Raw genomic sequence first — 21,447 nt, 5'->3', positions numbered from 1 at the left:
TTCCTAGCCAGGATACGCTATGCATACTTCACCTGAAGTCAGCAACAACGCTGGGAATTTTCTCAGTGATAGGCTCAGATACTTTCTGCTGGCTCTTATACCCATCATGAGCAAAATTTTTGAGCAAATCATCACATACAAAATCTAGTTCTGGACTTTGCATCATTGCTTTTTCATCAAATGCCCTAGGGATTAGGTTTGGACCTGCCAGATCCCTCCCAATCTGCAAATCATAAATTCATAACAAAAAAAAAAATCCATGTAGTCATGAGGAGAGGGGGCTTTGCCAGGCCATTTTGGCAATCACAATAAGTACGTTATGGTCAGTTTTCTAACAAACACAGACTTCCCATAAAAAAAAAAGATAGGAAACTTTTTACATTCATGGACAAATGCCAAATCCTTCCTCTCTGTCTGAATGCACAGATGCTCAGCTTTTGTTAGCATTCATTTCACAGAAATTACTGACCTCCAGTTTTGACCATATAGCTGCAAGAAGATTAGGCCAGTTCTCTTCTGCGAACAACTCTGTATCACGTGTAGTGTCAAGATACCTCAGGGACGCATCCTCTTTAAGGACCTCCGTCAGTCTCTGGAATTGTTAGGCTTTGTAGTCAAAGTCTGCTGCCTGTCTTTCTGTAGCGGTGCCCTGGGGTTGGCAGGTCACACAGGTGGGTTACATGCACAGAGCTCTCACTCTAACGAGTCCTTGTGCCCACCACTACTGCACCCAGTCGAGCTCCTCTGCAACCTTGCTGTGTAGCTTGCTATGGTAACGTCTCTCCCCAGCATTTTGTAGCTGTTGTGAGAAATTAACATTTTTGTCTGTCTAGCCTAGCTTAGTTTTTTTTCAGGACAGCTCTGAATCCTTTTATGTGTTATTCTGTTATTTTTTTTTCTGATGATCTTAACATCATCTGATCTGTGTAAATGCTGAAAACTTGGTACATCATCAAACATCTGCTGTAATTTTGGAGAAACGTCTTAAGTTTGGTGAAGCAATCCAAATCACCAGAAATTGTGATTCTCAATTTGCACAAAATGTGTGCTCTGTTTTTTAAGGGCTTCTGCCAGACCCTGCTGACACATGAAGCATAAGAAAATATTTGGCATCAGCCACTTCCCCAGAGATTTTTCCTCTTGTAGGTAGTGGAAAATGATCCCTCTGTACACATGTACTCAATTCTTTTAGGTCTATTCATAAGCAAAGGTTTCATCTCTTTTTTTAGCATACCCATTCTGATGGTTCCTCTGTGCAGTTTATGGTAATGAATATATTCACCTCCTTTTTTAGCCTTTGCTGCAGGGCACAGGGAACCATGCCAGCGTTGTAGATTGTGGAGCAGCCCTCAAACTCTTTTTCAATGACTTGATCCTCCAGCTTTCCAAAGAGAAGGGCCTCTTGAGAAGGCTGAAAACTGGCTCCCACTTCTCTTAGAAGCCTCTTTTGAGGCTCTTGTTTATCTGTCTGGTTGAGTTTCTAACCCGCTTGCAGGAATAAACCCACCACTATTAGGCTGGAGTGTTACCTGTTTCCTCTGTGGCACGGCTGGTGCTTGCACTGCTGCCAGCAGCACACAGGCTCCTGCGCCAGTGCCCAGCTTTGGGCCAATAACTGCCATGTTTTCTTTATCGAGCACAAAGTCCTGGGAGCCCTTCACAGCTCAGACACCTCCGTTAGGCCACTGTGTGCCTCCGCGGGGCTCAGTACCACTGCCCTTCAGGGTGTGCATGTCCTGCTGACACCCTCCGAAGGATGGCAAGACCCTGCTTGTTTAGATGCTTTATTCAACCCTATGCCCAACACCCCCTGTTACTGGGAGGGAACTTGGTGTTTTGTTGCACTGAATTGTACAGATAAGGGCCTGCCGTGACGCTTGGATGCGTGGTTCCTCTTCCCTTCCAGTTCAGGGGAGGTTCAGGTCCTGGCCTATTCGCGTTACCTAGGAAGCTCAACAAAGCAGACTTACAAAGCAGGCCAAACGCAAACAACATTTAAAGCTTCATGGCCCCTTACTAATGGGCCTATGCTGTGTCAAATCTCAATAGCTCACACTTAACAGCCATTTCATTATGGAGTATGAGCATACAACTGCTGTTAAAAAGAGAGTGAGCGAGGAAAAATAATAAAAAAAGACAAAATGCAAGAGGCTTAGGAGGCCCCTGGTTTCCTTAATGGAATTAGTCCCTCCTTTATGAATTCCAGGGTTAGATGCTGTAAATGTGATTCGCGTATTCCCTCCCCTCACCAAAGCAGAAAGATCTGCTAGACACATGTTAGGAGCAGAGCGGGGGAAGGTATGACGTGACTCAAGAGCCTGGAAGGCTAAAAGGAGTAGATGAGGGAGAGCTCTGCAGCCCTTGATCTTTGTAAGATTTACTGCCTTTGCCTCTTGCAAAGATCTTTTTTTTTTCCTGGAAAATTGCTAGCTTCTAGCAATTTAAAAAAAAAAAAATTTGGCTGGGGCAGTAAACAAGATCTTTGAAGGGGGAAGGAAGCCAAGAGAAAGTCAGGCCCATTAGTCACGCAGCTGCATTTCCTGTCACAAAGGACCCCAGTTGAGTAATCACTCAAAATATGCTTGTTATTTTTTCCTATTTTATTTCAACTTTCAGCCTGCCAATATCTACTGTAAGAAAAAATTAAAACAAGAAAAAGAAAAGTTTTTTTAGCCTCAGAGGGGAAAACAATGTAGAATCAGACATTGATTTACATTATTTTTCCTTTTCTTTAATTTTCATAGCCTAAGAACACTTCAGTCATATGAGAGGAATGTTGGTAGTGCAGAGTGGGTCTGAGACAGTCCTGGTGTTTTCAGGGCATAATTTCAGCAGGAGTGTGTGTCAAAGTTCCTAAGCTACGCTTCCAGCTGCTACTATTAATTCGCCGTATAACCTTGATCGAGTCATGTATTAATTTATCTGTAATTTATTATGAAAAGTAAAGATGATAATAGCTTCTGCATAATTGTTTTGTCAGGCTTCATTACTGGTGCTTATAAGTCATGTTGAGTCTTCCGATGAAAGCTTTGTAGAAGTGTTTGTCTAAAGGAAAATACAGTCAAGACTGAAAAGAAATAAACTTGTAATTTAAAGCAGAACTTACATAAAAGAAGGTGAAAATAGGAGCAAGACTATGAAATTAGAAGAAGGAAAATCTTGCTGACACTCTCTCTTGAGACACTTGGAGGAAGAAAAATGCAGCAAACCTGTCATAGGGAACAATCGCCTTCGTGATGCTGGAAGAGACCGTATGGCTGATTGACTGTACCACCTCCCTGCTTCTAGATCTTGGATTGTAAGATGCTGGCTCTGGTTGATCTGGTACCAACTAGAAAAAGAAGCCACAGATACATGATGAAACTAAAGCTGGAAAACCTCTGTTTTTCCAGATTGTTGCGGAGAAAATACCTCTTTTATCAACAAACACAACTCCAAACTACAAACCCCCACTTTTTATTTACTCAGAAGTAATGAGTATGGTGACCAGGCCACCTATGAAGAATGGCCATAAGCATGCTTCAGGGCACATAACAGTTTGTAACTTACATTCCTGACTGGGGTACCTGACTATATGGCTATGTGAAAATGATTGCAGAGGGATTGCAAATCCTTGTTTGGTTTGCTATCTAAGTAAAGAGTAGATGATTGTAGTTTATGCTGCATAATGACATGACTTCAAATACTGCACAAAAAACTAAGCTTATATTTGCATGTAAGTGACTGGTAATGTCATATAATTCTCTAATTTGCACACATTTGATACCACAGATGTGCAAGGTTTTCAAACCACAGCTTACGACCAGATGTGATTTACACAGCAATGTAAATCACAGCTTCCTAAAGCTAGTTAAAGGGTGCAAACTCAAACAAACGTCAGATTTACCCCAATTTGGTTTAAGAGAGACTTTGAAAAGCTGTTTACATATATTTTTAAAAGCAATTCAGAATGATTGTTTATGCATATTTATACTGAATGGAAAAGTAAAACTCTCACGAGTTATGACTCAAATATGAAAAATTCTACTCCAGATTATCTTTATAAATTATGTTCATCCTGTGTCTTTCCAGATGGCAGGCGAGGCGAGCTGTGCTCCTCAATGGGCACACAAGTGTACACTCCGTGGTTTGTGGTCAGAGCTAGCACTAGGTCATGGGGGCTGTCTGCTACTCTCACACCAAATGGCTTTCACTGCTACATGTCCCAGTCTACTGGATCCCCACATCATACGACATTCTATGCAATAGCCATAGTTTTATGTCCCCAAAACTAGCTGTGCTGTGCTGTGGGTTTATAAGGGCCATTTCCAATGATTATTGATATCTACACAGTTTTGAAATCATATACTGATATGTATGAATGAATGGAATTTATTTGTTTACAAGAGCAATATAAACTTTGTGCATTCCCTTTTATGATTACTGCAGTATGTGATAATATTTCCTATACTAGTGTTGTAGGGATGTATTAGTATAAATCACACCAGTATCTAATACATCAGACTGTATAATAAATAATAACCACCTATAGAATGAATTATACCTGACCAGTATTTGGGTAGCAACTAATATTTCTCTGTTTACCTACCTGGTTATCTTGGGAATTTGTATGGCTCTGTAGCCATGCTATCTGAATATCTCCAAACCTCTGAACCTTTGATGTACCTGTTCTCTCCACACAGGTCTGATGCATATTAGTACAATTATCCCTGTATAGTTGTGCCACTGAAGTCCTAAAATGAATGACTAACCCAGAATAACCTCAGAAGTCTCTGACCTCTTGATTCACCTGCTGGCTGTGAAGAATTACTCTCTCTCTTGCATAGATGGGAAGCTGAGTCATAAAGAACTAAAGTTACGTGCCCATAAGCACATAGATGGCAACAGAGATGGAATCAGAGCTCATTGTGTACGGATCCTCAGTCCCTGGCTCAGTGGATGAAGTTACTCTCTCCTGTCTTCAGTGAACTGATCATATTTGGTAAAATAGCTAGCAGTTGTTGCTCTTTGCAGTGCAATGCTTCTGTGATGTGTGTGAAGAGGACTTAGCAAATAATTGCTTATCAAAAAGCTAAATCAAGAGGGGAGCAGGGCAGTTAGTACATTGACAACTGAACTTATCAGCCCTTCTACTAAACTGCCATGTGAATTTGGGCAATGACTTCACATCCACATTCTGCCATTTTTCTAATTTAATATAGGGATAATAACACACTTGGAGGTCCAGGCACAAAAGTCACCGTATAGTGCTGCTCCACTTCTTCTTTAGGACAATGGAATGAGAGAGAAAAGGGAAGGAACAGGGAGAACAATAAATGTTCCCATTTAGTTGAATGAAGTTTCTATGATACAACTCAAAAATCTCACTCTTCAAAGAAGAGTGGCTGGTAAGAACATTTTAGCTTGAAGTTTTACGTTGCAAGATGCCATGTTGATGCAGGGCTGCTGTGCTAGGGAGGGTGTAGACTTTGCAGCTGTGGTTTGGAGCTTCTGCACCCCTTGCTAATCAGCACCGGACGGAGCCCTCTGGGTCTGTCTCAGAGCTGATTTTTCTTTCCTGTGTAGGTGTGTGGAATTGGACTGTATGTAGCAGACATATAACTTTCAGAGCAAAACTGACTAAGAAAGGGTTAACCCGACTAATGGCAACACTTCAGTAAAATTGAGGGAGGTGGAACTTAAGGCCCAAGTCTTAATAAAATGCAGGTGTTATATTGTTAGGTTAGAAACTCCTCCTCTTAAGACTCCAGCGAGCATTTAAAAACACGGAAAAAATGTGCTATTGAATAAGAAACTTGGAAAAGCAACAACAGGCTGTGCAAGGCTTTTACAGAGAATGCAGCATTCACTGGCTAAGGCCTACATTAAAGTTTATGGAGGGAAAACAAAACATAAATATTAGATGAACGACACCTCTCAACATGCATCTGGCCTCCGAGATATTACACCTGGGATTAACTTTTGACATTCTCCTGTCCACTGTCATGACTTTGCTGTCTGCCAGCTCCCTGCAGAGTATTTGTACTCTTGTTTTTCAACCTTTCCATCTTCTTGTTTCCTAGTCTGTTTGGGGACACGGCAGGGTGACAGGCAGTGTGAACACTGCAGTTGCAGTGCACAGATAGCTCCATCGTGCTTGCAGCTGCTTTTCTGTCAGTGATAGGACTTTTATTTGGGAAAAACCCCCCAACTTTAGAACTAGTTGGTAAACAGAAGTTGTAAAGAAATATTAGTCACTGTTTTCTCCTCTTTCACTTCCCCTCCTTATCCCAAGGAAGCAGAAAATTTTGGGGAGCATTTTTCAGTAAATTGCACTGAGTTCAGGTCACAGAGTTAAGGGATTGCTCTGCACTTTGAGCTTTAGCTTCAAGTTCTTCATGTATTTGGAGAATAAAAGTAGTTATGACTTACTAAGGGGAAGTGGAACATGAAGAATGAGAGCAGTCTGTATGTGCTTATGGTGGCCCAAGGCCTCAAATTACTTTATCATCATCATCCCAGTGGGCCCTAATTAGTGTTGTGGAGATGAGCTGGGTATTTTTTGGTACCTGTATAGGGAAAATAGGTAACTAACTGCCGTCCTTAAAAACTCATCCCTCTGGGAGAAAGTCAGGCATCAGTTTCCCTGGCCTTAGCCTTGGTGATATAAATCAGCTGTCACTACTGGAGGAGAGCGATGGAAATAGTCCATGGAGTACCTGATAGGATGGGAAGCAAAAGAGTAGATGTTGGGTTTTGATGCAAGAGTTTCACAACTGCAACTTAGCAGGACGCAGAGAAGTGACAGTGAAGACGGTCAATCTGTGAGTCATTTAATTTAGGAGACTGACAGGTGAGATGTGGACAGTACTGAGTGAAAAAATACAAATGACACACAGAAAAGTCTAAGGCAATGAATAAAAATTAAACTGATGGAGCAGTTGAGCTTATATACATGAGTACTTGCCACCCGTTGTTCACAAGGAGCAGAGTGATCTGGACAACTTGAGTAAATAATTCAGAAAACCAAAGAACAGAAATCAAAACCCTCCGTAATCACCGCAGGAAACCCAAACAAGCCCAGGCCGTGTCCCCTCTGTGCACCATTGCACTGCGTCCTTGGTACAGTCGCTGTACTGAGGGATCCAAACTGATGGGCTGGAATACAGGCATCAGGCAGACATGGCAGAAGTGAAGGAGAAGGGTGAAGTGTAGATCAACCCTTTTCTTCACACACCTCTGAGAATAACCATTCTTGACTCCCACCCATCACTAAAACCAGATGTATTTTTAAGAAGCATTTTATGAAAATGCAGTGGAAATGCAGACTGCAGATTAAGAGAGGGGCAAAAAGTAGAAATCTTCATTAAGAGTATTTCAGAAATCCTTGTAGGAATCTTTATGTTGTCCTGAATGTGGCCCTTAAGGAATGATAAGGCCCTTGCGGAAAATCAAACAGGAGAAGTCTCTGTCAGCATTTGCTAGCTGCTCCCAATTTTAGATCTTCTGTGGCCTTCTCCTTCCCTCCTTTGCTTTGTCAGGCTGCTTTTCGTCCCACTCGCACTCTCCTTCGCAGCTGCCAGTTCCTGTTACTAGTGTCAGCAGTTCTCAATCTTCTCAAGCAGCCCTGCTGTCATTTGTGCCTTTGTATGTGAGGGAAAAAACCCATGCTTTCTGTTCCCCCATGAAAAGTCACTGTGGCTCAAGCTCCAGCAAAGCTGGGCCAGCCCCTGCTCAGTGCAACCCTTGTCCAAATCCAGCGTGTCAGGCTGCAAAAACTGGCAGTGCCTCTGGTCTCAGCGCAGGGAAATAGTCAAGATAAAAGTTAGAAGCATGGTTTCTTTATTCTCTCATCAAACTGACCTGTATTTTTTCTTTCCCATCTTACAATTATACTGATCTTTTCTGATGTATGTTATCTCTGGGAGTCCCTGAGAAGTAGTGGATGAATTTGCAATAAAATGTGTACAGTCAGACCCAAGTGTTTTCAAATTAGGTTGTGTCTACTTTGAAATAATAATGATGTCAGTCATTGAAAAACTCAAGGCAAGTACTTTTTACTAGTACTAGGTATTAGCAACAATCACTAGTGTTAGGCCTCATGGTTATCCTTGCAGATACTGTTAAGTCTTCCATATCATGGAAGAGAGAGAAAGATTCTTGCTCTAAACAAGCTCACCATAAAATTGTCTTGTATTTGACTTAAAGAACGGACTGGTAGCCTTTGCATCCTGTTTCTTATTCCTCTGTCTTTGCATGATGAAAGTTCCCCTTCCAAATTTCATTTCCCTTGTGTATACTTATTTTAAATGCCTGAAATGAAAACAAAAATCCTTTGCAGCTTTCTTCTGTACGTAGAAAATGTTAACTACTTGTAAAAGAAGCAAATATGCCCATTTAAAAGAATAATAAATAGGTAATTCATTGCAGAGGGTGGCACCAAGACTGAGATTGTGCGAATAGCACAGAGAACAGACAAGATTAATTTCAGGATATTGAAGATCAAAACCTTTGCTTATATGCTACTCTCCCTATAGCATCTTAGTGTATTTTAAGAAATGGTTAAGATATTTTTAACCTTATTCTCCAGTTTCTGTAAGTGGAGTAAAGAATGTCTACCCTAATTTACTTTTTATTTCCTCTAGCCTAGCCTGAGAGGTTTAAACTTTGTACCTTTCACAAGTGATGTGTAGCTTTTTTAATGAGAGTGAAATGCCTGAAGTGCTTACATGCAGACAGCAGGAGCCAATAGCCTTCGTTTCACAATAGTTTAGAAATGGACTTAAAGGGCAGTGGTGCAGATGCCTCCACCCAAGCCAGGGCTCAGAAGGGATAGGTACAAGTGCGTACAAAACTGTTCGCTTTCCCTTTCCCTTGCATTACTGTGGGATACTCACAAACATTTAATTAAAGTTATTGTACGCATGCTTAACTTGGAGATATCTGTGGTTCCTTGAAACCATTACACAGGAGCACCAAAGAAAATACAAGGGAGTCACTGAAGGAAAATACAAATGAATTAGAAAAGCATAGCAACTGGAGAATACATTTCCCATAATACAACAGTCAAAGGTCATGAGATCACAGATGCTCAGTTGCTCATGCATATCTTCTATTCTCTCCACTTGCATGCTTGCGCCGGGGAGGGCAAAGCTTTAATGAGGATGGCAGTTCTCACCCTTCCTCACACTCTACATCTGAAAGAGCACTGAAAGCCTCTTTGAAGTTGGAATAGACACACATTGAACTGTCCCAGTGCACACATACAATCTGGGGTCTTCTCATCAGGTTCAAAAATACAAGGTGACTGTTCTCTTCCGGCTGCCCTGGATGTGAACAAAGCTGTTCAATCAAAGACTTACTGAATTTAGGGTGCAAAGAAGTTTCTCCATTGCATCTGTCTTTTCAACCTGCAGTAGCAGCCCTCCTCAGAGTCTCGCAGTTTCTGTTAGTTCATTATTCCTAGCTCCTTAAGAAGCAATCCTGTTCAGGCAAAACAGCGTGCTATTTACAGGAAGCTTGGCGGGGTCAAAAAGTGACTGTAAAACTGATCTCTTGTTAAAACACATACAGTATCTGCTCTGGTGTAGATACTAATAGAACTTGGCAATCTCCGACTTGCTATCAAGGCCTTGAAGGTGTTTTCAAAGTCAGATTTGTTAAACTTGGTGACATTGTGTGTGTTATCTCGTGTCCTTAGCAGAGCTAACTTAGTTCCTCCAAGTCCCACTGAATCTATCCAGCTCACTACCCGCAGCTTCTGACCTACTTACTCACTTCCTATCTTTGATTTTCGCCTTAAAGCCTCTTTTCTATGTTGGCCTGTACCTGCCATTTAATCTTAACCAAACTTCCTTGGATTTCCATTACTGTCAAGTACAACTCCTCTCACCAGAATACCCACCCTTCTGAGTGCAAGCAAACTGATTTACAGCCAACAGTCTGCCTCTTCTCTTATGCTCTGAGTTCATCTTTGCTTTGTTTTTCTTCCTGTTATGAGTCACTCCTTCCCCAGCTCTGAGACATCATGCTACGCTTTCTGTTCCCCTCACTCTGTCAGTGGCTGAGAAGCTGCCGTGCTGGCCTTTACTGCAGAGATCTGGTATTACTGCGTGTGCCCAGCTCTCATGTGTAGATTCGGAAAAAGCTGAACATGAAGAAATTGAGTTGGCCACAGGCTGCTACAGAAAGTCAGCTAGTTTAATATGCTTTTGCCTTGGACCAGAAATGATGACCTACTCTGTTCCCTTATGCCTTTCTTAAGAGCTGCTTCCACAAAATACAGCTGTTTAGTCTACGCCTCCCAAACCTAGCATGTCCTCTGCTACTTCAGGGCACCTGCTAACTGTGCGGATGCTGTAAGGTGGGTACCAGCTTAAGGAATTTCCTAGTTCTCACTGGTTCATTCACGCTATAGTAACATGCCTTTGAAATAGACTTCTTCAGCCAGTTTCCTTCGATGACCAGAATCCAATTTAAAGGTATTCATCCAGTACCGTGTTGACTTTTGCCTACACAGGGACACTCCTCACGTGGCCAGGCCTGGTTTTTTTCCAGCTTCTTTCACCAGCACAAAGAATTTAAAAGAGGTGGCCCTGTGCTCTGTGAATGTCATATACAAAACATTTGATGGCAATGGCAGCTGAGTGTGACACGTAGGAGAGATTTGTTCAGTCTCTCCTGACACGTATACACTCTCCCGGTTCTTTTTCCGATATACCCAGTTCTGCTTTCCCTCTTCCTCCTATTTCTGTGCTCATCAGCACTCATACTCTTGTGGTTTTTGTTGTTGTTGTTAACATATGGAGGTTCTATGATCCATCACTGAGTGCAGCCTTGTCCTCTTAATAAGCAGAAAATACCATACATTTTGGAAGAAGGAATTAGCTACAGACTGTTCTCATTAAGCCTCTCCTTCAACTTATCTCAGCTTAAATTGTATTTTTGAACTGCAGTCACTATGCGGCATTGTAAGTTGAAAACAACCACTTGAGCCCTTTCCAGCGAGGCTTTGAGTGGCGCTGATACTAGGCATGGAGGGGAGATAAGAAGCGCATTGAAGTTGTAGTATTGCTGTCGCTGAGGGCAAGGAGTGAATGGAAACACACCCTCCCTCTGGCACCTCCGGGCTCTGGGCGAGGGGAGAGGAACCCAGCGGGCCGAGCGTGGGGAGAGGAGAGGAATGGGTTGAGCATGGGGAGAGGAGCGGAGTGGGCCCGGGGAGCAGCGAGAAATGGCTGCGCAGCATGGGCTCGCAGGCGCAGGCGGCGGGAGCCAGCGGCCCCTCAGCTGGTGACAGATTAGACTCAGGGCCTGGTTAGTGGGAAGACTGTGATTAGACCTCAGCAGCATCTGTCTCTAGCACTAAAGGAATTACTGCTGCGGGCAGCAATTTTCTCAGCAAACTGTAATTATAGCAGGAACCTCATTCCTGCCATTTTTCTCGACAACTTAAGTGCAAAAAAAAATCTGGGTGAGGGTGCAGGGAAGCAGAAACTGTGAAAGGAGCAGGAAAGAGACAACTGTTTATTTTTGTTCAGCTCATTCCAATTATTTTCTTTCAGTTTCTTAGATTCATATGAATCACAGACTGGTTTTTCCCAAAGGTCGGTGCCAAGGTTTAACTCCCTGAAGCTGTCCTGCCATCCACCTGAAGTTGATAGGACACATCCTCTCTGTGCTCTTGTGCCCAGGGGCATCTTAGATGAGTGTGGTGGCACTTGCAGAAGGTGCCACACCAACCTCAGCCCTGGCAGTGCCACCTCCCTCCTCCCGTGGGAGCAGCGGTGCGGGGTGTCGGGCTCTGATCACAACTGTTCTCAGGACACCTCCAGGAAGGTATGGCCTGGGCAGAAGTGTGGGGTATTGGAGATTGGGCCAGGTGAGTTTGAACCTTGCTCCCAAAGGCCCTGTTTAGACTAGGATTTAAGAGTTTGAACTTCAAAAGTGTTAGGTTGTATATAGTAACTCGCTTGTTTTAAAAGATGTAAAAAAGGCAGTGTAAGTTTGAACTTCCAATAACATCTGGTAAGTTTTGCCAAAATAACAGTGTCAAAAAAGAGAAACATTTCTTTGCAAGATTTCTCTACCAGAAAAAAACTTCTTGTTTGTGCAGTTGTAACTCCACAGAAGCCCATTTGCCATTAGCGTTTTCTTTGCTCAGAATATAAGAAGAAACAGTTTTGGTTTTTTTTCAATTCAAACCTAAGAGAGGAGGAGAAATATCTAAAAGTAGAGTTTGTCAACAGAGCTTTACCATCTAATATTTCAAATGTAGACACGGTCAAAATGATTCAAACTGATCTATGTGCTCCTTTCTTAACTTTCCTCAGGGCTTGAATGTGACTGTTTAGTATACTTTGAAGGCAACAGTGTCTTGTCTATGTTACACATATTTTACATCGATGCTGTACTCATCTAGAAGAAAGCAGAATTGTTCGTTACCAGCATGTCTGCCCTCCATCCCGCAGCATGTCTGGCAGCACAGCCAGGCCTGAGAGCATGGCAGCAGGAGCTCGACCCTTGGGGCTGAAAGCATTGGGAGACCGTATGTTGGCAAGCAGATGCCCGTCCCCAGAGCCAAGTCTCTGCAGATACTGGTGGGAAAGATACACAGCTGGAGTTGTCTGGAACTGGCACAAATTGCTGTGGACAGAGAGGAGAGAAAGGAAGGGTTAGAAGGAAAGTGGAAAGAAAGCTTCTTACACATTTCGCTTGCTTTTCCATCTGCTTGTGTGATGTTGCTGTGAGCTATTAAACAGCTGCAGTGCTCTGCCCCAGAAGGGGACTGTGTTTCAATAGAGATGGAGAATGATTCCTACAGCTAAGCACTTTGGGAGAGCCCCTTAGAAAGAAAGGCACGACAGGAATAATGTTTCTCTGACTATTATACTAAATACACTTTGGACTGCAGCACCTGGGGCAGTAGCCAGAGACGCTGCTCTGGCTCCTCAGACATGAAGCCGCTGGCAGGCAGTGGGTACTGCTGGGTACTTCTGACTCATCCTTTGCACAGTAGGTGAGTCCCTCTTGTCTTTTGCCTTCCAGGCAGAACCTTCCAACTCTCCCGTGCTGGTTCCAGAAATTCAAGAAGAGCAGATTACTCAATAAAAAGGTGTTTGCAGACTGCAAGACTTTGTAGCTTGGGGAGATAAGGGTAGCGAAGGAGGACCAGGAGAAGGAGGAGCAGGAGTATTGCGACTGCCAAGGACTGAGGAGAAGAGCACTTTTTTTGCTTCCATTCAGAAGCTCAGATATTTCCTGCGTTGTTCCTGCAGTCAGCATGCTCCACCTGCTTTTACTTAACCATTTCCTGTTTACGGCTTCCAAAAACTTGCTGGTGAAATCACTAATCTGCCACAAGATCAGTCTTTACAGTCTCTTTTGGGCAGGCTTCACTAAGTTTTTTTTTCTCTCCTCATACACACACCTTTGAGATTGAGGAGCTGTGTGCAGCGTGTGGGCATGTCTGCATGCGTGTGTGTCTGCATGCAGTCAGTAGTTACATCAGCAAAGTATGCGCTCGCTCAGTCGCTCTTTCTGTCTTCATATGCCCCTTTTTTCCTTCTCCTAGAGCTTGCTGCTTTTTGCAAATTTGAGCAAAGAAACAAGCGGTAGCACTGAAGGCAGGTTCCCCGTTCTGTAGAATAGAGGGCTCCAGATATTTAGAGGAAAGACTCTTCCCGTTACTTTCAAGCATCTGAGAGCTCTCCCACAAATGAGGGATTTGTCCCCTGGATAGCTTGCCCAAGCTTCAGATTATTTTCTAGCTTTGAAAACAACGAGGCAATTTCTTCTAGTCTGCTGTTTGGTTTTTCAAATGTGAAAGGCAAGGTGTGAGGAGCAGGAAGGATCAACCAAAGAAAAATAAATCTCTTTCTTACAGTGTAGATGGCTCCCACGAGTCCCCGTCTCACACTTAGTCATACGCCTTGTAGAAGTCAGTAGAAAAGCATGCGCGCTTCAAGTCTACTCTCCTTAGCCGTGCTATAGATAACACTGCAGTCACCACTAAAATAAAATTTATTTGTCACTCTCTTTGCTGTTTGTTTACTTTCTGTATTTCTCTTCTGGAGCAGTGAAAATAGATTCTTTAGTTTCCTCTCTGGTTCTCATGCTCTTGCACAGCCCTGCAATGTTTGGGTTGCGGTGAGCACTGCAGGGGAATGTTCCCTTCTTAAAATAAATCATGGAAATATTTCTGTTGGAATCAGGGCTTGTAGAAGTTTATTTTTTTTTCAGGAAGGAGAATGTCGGGCCAACTTTGACCTGACACCATATCCCTTTAAAGGGAACAGGCTTGTGATGCATGTCAGTGTATATATACGGACATGTATATACATATATGTAAGTGTGCATATATGTGTGTGTGTGTGTGTATGCACACACACCAGTGTACATGCCAGTTATATATAGCTAAGCACTGCAATCATCCTCTAAGAATGCTGGACATGTTGGCCCTGTCTCCATCAGACAGATCTGCACATTCCTTAACTAGCCCTACTGCAAGCTAGCGTAAGGCAAGGTGCTTAGTCTGCTGACTTAGGTGTAGAAGGCGTAGGTCTATAAGCATGCACCGGCACTGTCGGTGCGGTGTTTCACCCTTCTGTAATTATGTTGATGGGCTCACATGCACACACATTTCTGAATGTTTTAAGAACAATGCTAGACTCCCCATTTTAACTGTAACATAAATATGCCCAGGTAGCACTTCTGTTTGGTCTGGGAGGTATGGTCTGGGCATCACTGATGTCCAGGCAGCTGTCTGCTGAAGGCGTAGCACAACCCCACTTAGATCAGAGTTTGCTGAAGCATCCTTCAAGCTGTCTGTGAGCAGCTTTTGAAATTTCTTTTTAATCAGGAAAAGGAAGCAGTTGTCTTCTGCACAGAAGTCTTTCAGATTGGCCCAAGTATGTAAAATGGTTACTTTGGTTCCCATCCAGCCCAATTCATTCAATAGTTCGTGACAGGGTACTTGTCATCAGTGGCATTTGCCCAGGGTGAGTCATGCACACCCAGGCAATGATCTGAGAGAGCCTTCAAATCTTTTTCATCTTCATTTTATAGGGTACAGCCCTAGTAAATTTGTGAACGTATTGTAGCACACAGCACTTCCTACAGCAGCTCCTTTTCTTCTAACCAGCTTTCAGCCCAAGAAGGAGCTCCTTCCAAAAGAGACTCTCTGGTTCAGTGCCCGTCTTTGTTTTCCAGATGTTTCTTTCATTGAGCCGCTTTCCGGTTACATTGCAGATCTGGGTGCACTCAAGATATTTTTGCCTCCCTCCTCCACCCCAAAAAACAGAGGAAAGCTCAACTATGTGAAAATGTAGCAAGAATGAGACACTCGGGGAAAATGGCAGGGAGGTGTAGCGGACCGCGCAGGACTCTTTCCAGGAAATGGGTAGAAGGTTCATCACATGAGTCACTGAAACCTTAGATGACTAAATTCTTGAAGAATAAACTGTCAGGAATATGATACTGGACTGGACAGTTGCGGGGGGAGAAGAAAACTTCTTAAATAGCTCTTGTTTGTTTTTTTGTTTGTGATTCATTCCTGAGGAAATTGCTGTGTCTCTGGCCAGGGACAAGGGCAGCGTGCAGGCGGTGCCAGCCCCCTGCGCAGAGGCAGCAGGCGAGGCATGCTGGGGTCCTGGGGTGCTGGGGTGCACAGCGCTGCCGCTCCGGGCCCCAGCGCTCCTGCCCGAGGGGCTGAGAGGGGATCAGGAGCAGTCCGTGGCTGTCCTGCCCGAGCGAAGAGAGTAAGACAGGGTCACTAGTGCACATATGCTGTCTGAATCAATTCACCTCTTTCTTTGTATACTAGCAGGTATGAAACCAAGAGGAAATGAAGGTATTAAAAGTCAAATTCGAAGCTCCTTTTAAAAATTTTTCTTCCTCTACCTGCTCCAACCAGTAAACCAAGTTGTATCAATAAAATTGGCCCAGAGCTCTGTGTTTGGTTTTCAGAGAAGGTCTTGAGATTTTAAGTGCCAGTAACAACAGAAGCAGTCAGATTCCCTCCACAGCTGCCTCCAGAGGAGCTGAACCAGCATTAGCAGCAGCAGGAAATGTTTGCAGTAGTATCTGTGTGGAGAAGCCCCAATGTTCCAACACACTGCTGCCAGTTCCCATTTTGGTGAGTTTGACCCAGAGCATTTAATGTTTCAACATTAGTTCTGTGTCTCATAATGCCGCTTACGTAATGATCACTCATTTGCTTCCCATTAAAATCATAATATTTCTTCTGCAAACCACTGCTTGTAAAAATCAAGCCACCCAGTTTTTCATTAAATTGTAATACAGGAAATAAGTAGTCTGTCTGTAGGATGCACACCGTAATTCTCAAACAGAGAATAAGGGGCTTTTTTCACCCTCTTGAATGTACAAAGTTCAGATCTCAGAAGAAGGAACGTGAAAGGTCTGTTAAGGGTTGCTGAATCCATCCCCTGCAAAAACACAGTGTGGTTGCTCCCCAGTAGATGCTCCTCAGATACTATACTGATACAAGGAGAGTCCACAGCTCTTCATAGTCAGTGGCAAGAATCCTCTTAAAATTGTAGAAGTGGTAGGTGTAGCTCTTGCAGGTCGTCCCAGTGCCGCTACCTCGTGAGGCAGCGCAGAATGCAGAACGGTTCCTTGTATTATATATACCAGCACTTTGAAGAATTCAGTTTCAAGTGTCTCAAACAATGGGGTTTTCACCGCTTCCTGTGGGAGCCTGCTCTGCCGCCTAACTCATTTCACCATCTGGAACATTTTCCTGAGTGTCTGCCTGCTTTTAACTTTCTTTTAATTGTGCACCCACTATTTCTTCTTAAAGGTGGCTTGCCAAAAGTTTCTGTTGTGTGAAATTCACGTTACGTGGTGCTTTTTTATTTTTTATGAGGATCTAGTAAACCCTGAAAGATTGATGGCTTCTTCTCTTTGCTTTTTCTTCCTCAGAAATAATAAGAAGTATTTAATAATGTATTTTCTAGCCATTCTTCTCAGTGATTTGCAAGGAAGGTCAACATTGCTGTACTCTTTTTACAGATGGGAAAAACTGAACCACAGGGCAGGAAACAACTTGCCCAGGATCGTTCAATGAGCCCATGGCAAGACTTGGATTTTTAACCAGGTCTCCACAATAGTGCCCTACTTTTTTTTTACTCTTTTTTCTTTTTTCTTTTTTTTTTTTTTGTCCTGTCCAGTTCCCTTTGGCTTTGTTGGAGTACCTAGGAAGGACAAGCTTTCCGTGAACTTTGTTCAGAATTGCCATGTTGTAACTGAAAGGTCAGCCTCTTGAATATTTAACAGTTACTATCTTTCCAATGTGTTGGTTAAGCATCCTAATTAAGTAGTGATAAATAAAACCAACAAAGCATTTTAACAGACTGATTCAGTCCCTAGGGCCTCCGAGCTGAATTTCCTTCAGCTAGCCTGTGTTTCCCCAGTTGCAGATTGTCCAGATTGAACACAGTATATATCAAGCACACTCTTATCAGTGCATTGCAGGGAGATTTCCTTCCTCCTCAGTGCCACCGTGCTTACTTCACCTGTCGTAATTCCCTTAGCTGTGGTTTTCGGTAAGCGTGTTTCTCAGAATCTGGTGAGTTGCTAAATTGTGAATCTTCCATTTGGAACAATAACACTGCAATCTGTTACAGCACGATGCACTGGGTAGAGAGCAATCCCCAGCCTAGCACTGAACAGGCTCACCTGAGTATCAGAAGCAGCCTGGCCTTAGGAGCACAGAGTTCTCCATGGGCTGCTAGCAGGCAGGGTGTTTCTCCTACCTGCCTTAAAGCTTCTGCCTGTCCAGCCTGTCATTTCAGTGAATATCTTTACTGGGACTGGATCCACCTGAGCACGTGGTGAGATAAGTTTTGTTCCTCACCTCCCCATGAGAATGGCCAGGGAAGGCAGCCACAGCCGTGTGCTTGCAGACTAATCTGCAGCGGTCTCGTAACTGCCCCACACGGATTGGACACTGAACTGACAGCACCCATCATGTGCAAGGTGCAGCACTTTGTATGGGTGGAGGAACGTGCAGTTAGAGCTCTGGGTATGCCAGAGTTACAACTGAGGGATAGCACATAGATCTTCCTGGCTGCTGACCACCTTCAAAGTATCCCAGTAAGTGAAACCCTTACTCTCTGAGCTATTCCCCCTACTGCTCCTTCAAGCCTCCTTTATTCCAGATATCATTGAGCCAGTATCTGAGGATTTACCGAAAGTTGCAAGACTGTTGTAGGTCACTGAGCACATTGTCTTTGCTTTCAGATTGAGTTTGAGAAATTACCAGCAGTGTCATGCTTATGCCTCCTGGCCATGTGAATAGAGGAAGCTAAGAAGCAACAATAGATTACATAAAGCAGGGAAATCCCCCTCAAAGTTGTCCCAGACTATCTCAAACTGAAGCTGATTTGCATACATGCACTACAAATAACTTTGCAATGGCTTCTAGCCCCATGAAAGGGTTACATGTGCTTGCCTATAATCATTTAGGCCAGTTTCACCAGTTGAATCACTCAGAGAAAATAAAAAAGACTGAGTCAGAGCCTGTATAGAAATCTAAGCAGTTTTATGTAGCATCAGCCTACTTCAGGTAAGGATACAACTGGGTAATGCTATTCCACACAAAACCAGTGGGAAATGTTCAATACCTGTTAGTGACTAGCAGTTTTTCTAGAAAAACAGTGCTAAAATGCTATGCTAAGCTTTATAATTTGTGATTATGTATGGCTGGTATCATTCTTCAACCAAGCTTCATATACAAACACTATTTGGTGGAAAATGGACCTTACTGATAACCAGAAAAAAAGCTATAGTATCCTGTAGTTGAAATCTATGGCCAGCTGCTTTTGCAAAATCTGAGACTCATTAGGCCTGGAATTCCTGAGCGATGCTGTTCAAAAAGCAGTTGTGTTAAACAGACTTCCAAAATTCCTGTGATTTTTTTTTAAACAACATAGTTTAACAGAAGCAAACAAGCAAAAAAGAGATAGCATATTGAAAATGTGTATTTACTGGGTTATCTCAGGCTCAGAAATGTAGTTGGCTAATATGACACTACAAAAATCTTTTACATTATCTTTGATGCACTAAGAATGACATTGTTTATAAGCCTAGTGTATCATGACTATGGAATGCCTAAATTCTTCTTGAAGACAAGACAGTATTTTCTATTCCCTTGCTGACAGCGGGCTTTTGGAGTTTGGGGGGGTTGGTTTGTTTACTTGTTTATTTGTTTTAATAGGATAAGAAGATAAAAGTTCCCAAAGGCTCGGTAAGAGCTGTTTCTTTGGAAAGAATTTTCTCACCTACTCCCTTTCCTAGCTTTCTATTGAAACAAGTTCTCAGATACATTTCCTGCCAGCCCTCTACCAAAGCTAGACGGAGTATAGACAACTGCACTGATTCTTTAAGCTCTCCCAGCAAATTCACAGAAGGATTTTCTGTACATTTTCTGGGTTGTCAAGCCAGCTCTACATTAAAATGAAGTATAGTTGGAAAGGGATATAATTTTAAACAATGCTGTAGATGCCTTGCAGTAAATACCAAAGCTGTTTTAAACACTCTTAGAGGTGCTTTTGTCAGTATAGCATTTGCCTTGAGGAATTCATCAAAGGTGTACTGGCAAAAGTGGGGTTTGTTCTACCTGCATTAAGATTATCGTCATTGTCAGTATACTTATACCGGGACAGCTATATGAGCAACTCTTTTCTAGTGTAGTTGCTTTGCATATAATTAACAAACAGGGCTAGAGTGGAGGAGCAGAATTGAGACACAACTTCCCTTGACAACCTGTGTAAGCCTTGTGTTTCTTCTACAGTGTCACCTCTGTTAATATTAATAATGTCATGACCTGTTTCAGTGGAATACCTTGCCTTTTCACCCTTCTCCTTTCAGCTTTGCTGACTTTCTTCAGAGCTTTTTGATACAGAACAGTAGGAATCAGCCCAGGTAGGAACTGGCTGCTCTGCAGAGTCCCCAGTGCTACGATGGAGCTTGTCTCAGTGGGTCAGCTGTAGAGATGGGAAGAGGAGAAGTACATATTTGAATAGGCCTGGGACACCTTGCAATGCAGTTAATAGCAGCAAAACTGAGGACATGACATGATCTGACTGATGATTCATTAGTACCTTGGGTATTTTGGTCCTGATAACTGTGTGTGTTTCTTCAGTTTGTGTTCATTTCATCAGCTTGCAGGTTGATCAGGAAGGCTTTTATTTTGTTTTTTAATATCACCTCTCACAAACAACAGTCCATTTTCTACATAAGGTGTCTAATCACAGTAGCAAAGCACTTTAAAGCATGGCACTGTCATGGGGCTATGATTAGAAGAGGAGCAGCTCTCACTGTTAGGAAGCAGGCTCTGCTCTCAGCGTAGGTATTAGGAAAGCATATAGGGTGGAGCCATAATATTTTCTCTGAATCCAAGGCAATTTGCTAATAGCTGGAAGATATATTGGTATAAGCTGTACTCTGTTTATCTCTAGGAAATACGTTTGAACTGTAGAAAAGAAGCTGTAGTAGAGAATGTCAGTCCTCTTGCACATCCCATTCTCTGTTTATAGGCACTGGCTACCAAAAAGAGTTTTACTGGAAAATTAGGGTGATGCAAAGGTCCTCAGCAAGTATACGCTGGCCTTTGGAGAGCTTTGCCAAAGGATGGTAGAGGGGCCTGGGCTAGTCTAAGGTTTGGCTCCAGAGCATGAGAGCAGCATCAGAAACTTTGCCAGCCAGAATGAGAGTGAGAATATGGATATTGATAACTAGAAGGACAGCCAGGCAGGCAGCAGAAAGACAATCGTTACATATAAGTCAATCCATTTTCAGCAAGTCAGTGAAATTAGTCCATACTGCACTAATTACCTTGTTTTGTTTTGTGGATTAAATGGGCTTCCAAGTGGTTGTACGCTGGAGGAAATGGCAACTTTGTGATCTCATTCTGACACAGTGGTGTTGAGATGCCTGTCTTTATTGTGTGTTTCAGATGGAAAGGATCACACAAATTTAACCTGGGAAGGAACCAGTCCTGCCCTGCAGACCATACGAGTGAGGAACACTGCCTTGAAAGATGCTTTGCTTGATGCTGCTTTAACCAGCACTACTGGTGAGACTCCGAGCAATACATCCAATCTATAGAAAGGACAAATGAAACCTCCACTAAGAAATGAGTGAATGGCTACACTGGTTTTCAAAAATCCAGCGAAGCAGATAGTGAGCATTCTTCTTTCATCTCATTAAAGACTAACTTTAAAACCAAGTGCTGTTCTTTGTATGTATGGGGCCATATTTAACTCTGAACTTATGAAAATCCTGTATTTTGTTCAGGTTAGTTTAAGTGACATAGTAATAAAAGCCTCTGAACAACACACATGCTGCTGAAGAAGCACAGGCCACACGTGCCTTCCTAATTCACCCCATCACCTGACCAATCTGGAGGAACCGACAGTCAAACACACAAGAATGCTTGGTGTCCAC

General features: G+C 42.9%; 1 protein-coding gene across 4 annotated transcripts in view; it reads left to right on the top strand.

Annotated features, from left to right (window-relative positions):
• RAD51B (RAD51 paralog B) overlaps window positions 1-21,212 on the top strand; it is a 423,310-nt gene extending 402,098 nt beyond the window's left edge. For 3 of the 4 annotated variants that reach the window (XM_075425160.1, XM_075425161.1, XM_075425159.1), the window contains 2 exons: window positions 17,169-17,250; window positions 20,957-21,212. In XM_075425160.1, the coding sequence (XP_075281275.1) occupies window positions 17,169-17,250; window positions 20,957-21,053 (179 nt within the window). In that variant the 3' untranslated portion in view covers window positions 21,054-21,212. The remainder of the gene's footprint in view (window positions 1-17,168; window positions 17,251-20,956) is intronic. The other variant, XM_075425162.1, reaches the window with a different exon arrangement.
• Window positions 21,213-21,447: the final 235 nt, after the last annotated feature.

Source organism: Opisthocomus hoazin, chromosome 7 (genome assembly GCF_030867145.1).
Source record: "Opisthocomus hoazin isolate bOpiHoa1 chromosome 7, bOpiHoa1.hap1, whole genome shotgun sequence".
NCBI lineage: Eukaryota > Metazoa > Chordata > Aves > Opisthocomiformes > Opisthocomidae > Opisthocomus > Opisthocomus hoazin.
The sequence above is the reverse complement of the archived record's forward strand: the minus strand, read 5'-3'. Positions and strand labels throughout refer to the sequence as shown.